Source organism: Penaeus monodon, chromosome 28 (assembly GCF_015228065.2).
Source record: "Penaeus monodon isolate SGIC_2016 chromosome 28, NSTDA_Pmon_1, whole genome shotgun sequence".
Lineage (NCBI taxonomy): Eukaryota > Metazoa > Arthropoda > Malacostraca > Decapoda > Penaeidae > Penaeus > Penaeus monodon.
The window spans coordinates 34,272,063-34,272,538 of record NC_051413.1 but is presented as its reverse complement, the minus strand read 5'-3'; the positions used below and the strand labels follow the sequence as shown (position 1 = coordinate 34,272,538).

The window sequence follows — 476 nt, the reverse complement described above, 5'->3', positions numbered from 1 at the left end:
TAGCACCGCCATTATCATGACATTTTTTACACAAAAAAAGGTAACAAGGTGAGGTTAGAGAGGCTTAATAACAACATTTTTTTTGTAATTGCACTGGAAGCTGTTTAACAAATTTCCCCATTAAAAACAAATGGTTGGGGTTTGGGGCTACATTCTACTGTGTAACGGTTTAAAATCAAGCTCCCGGACCCTCCTTACCCGCATTTCGTTCTTTGTCACGGCATTTTGGGAAAGATAATGAGATGACACTTCCTTACCCTGATGCTGTCGACATGAGGTTTTAAACCTCCGTTGGCTAAGTCCCGGGTGTGCATCAAGCCCCAAATTTCCTCTTGGTTAGGAAAAGCAAATTCTTGTAACCTGGCCAGGATCTTTGACGAGGCTTTCCCCCACTTGGACCTCTCTGTTTCTCGAAAGCCATGTATTGCCTTCAAAGAGAATAATAAAGGCCGAATTAAAGCTCCAAAGTTTCTTTA

The 476-nt window shown here is 41.8% G+C and overlaps 1 protein-coding gene across 1 annotated transcript in view; it reads right to left on the bottom strand.

Moving 5' to 3' along the window:
- Positions 1 to 325: 325 nt before the first annotated feature.
- Positions 326 to 476, bottom strand: part of LOC119591539 — a gene marked incomplete at its 3' end in the record, with an annotated part of 14,360 nt that continues 14,209 nt past the window's right edge. The window contains 1 exon segment of the mRNA XM_037940288.1: positions 326 to 428. Coding sequence (XP_037796216.1) covers positions 326 to 428 — 103 coding nt within the window.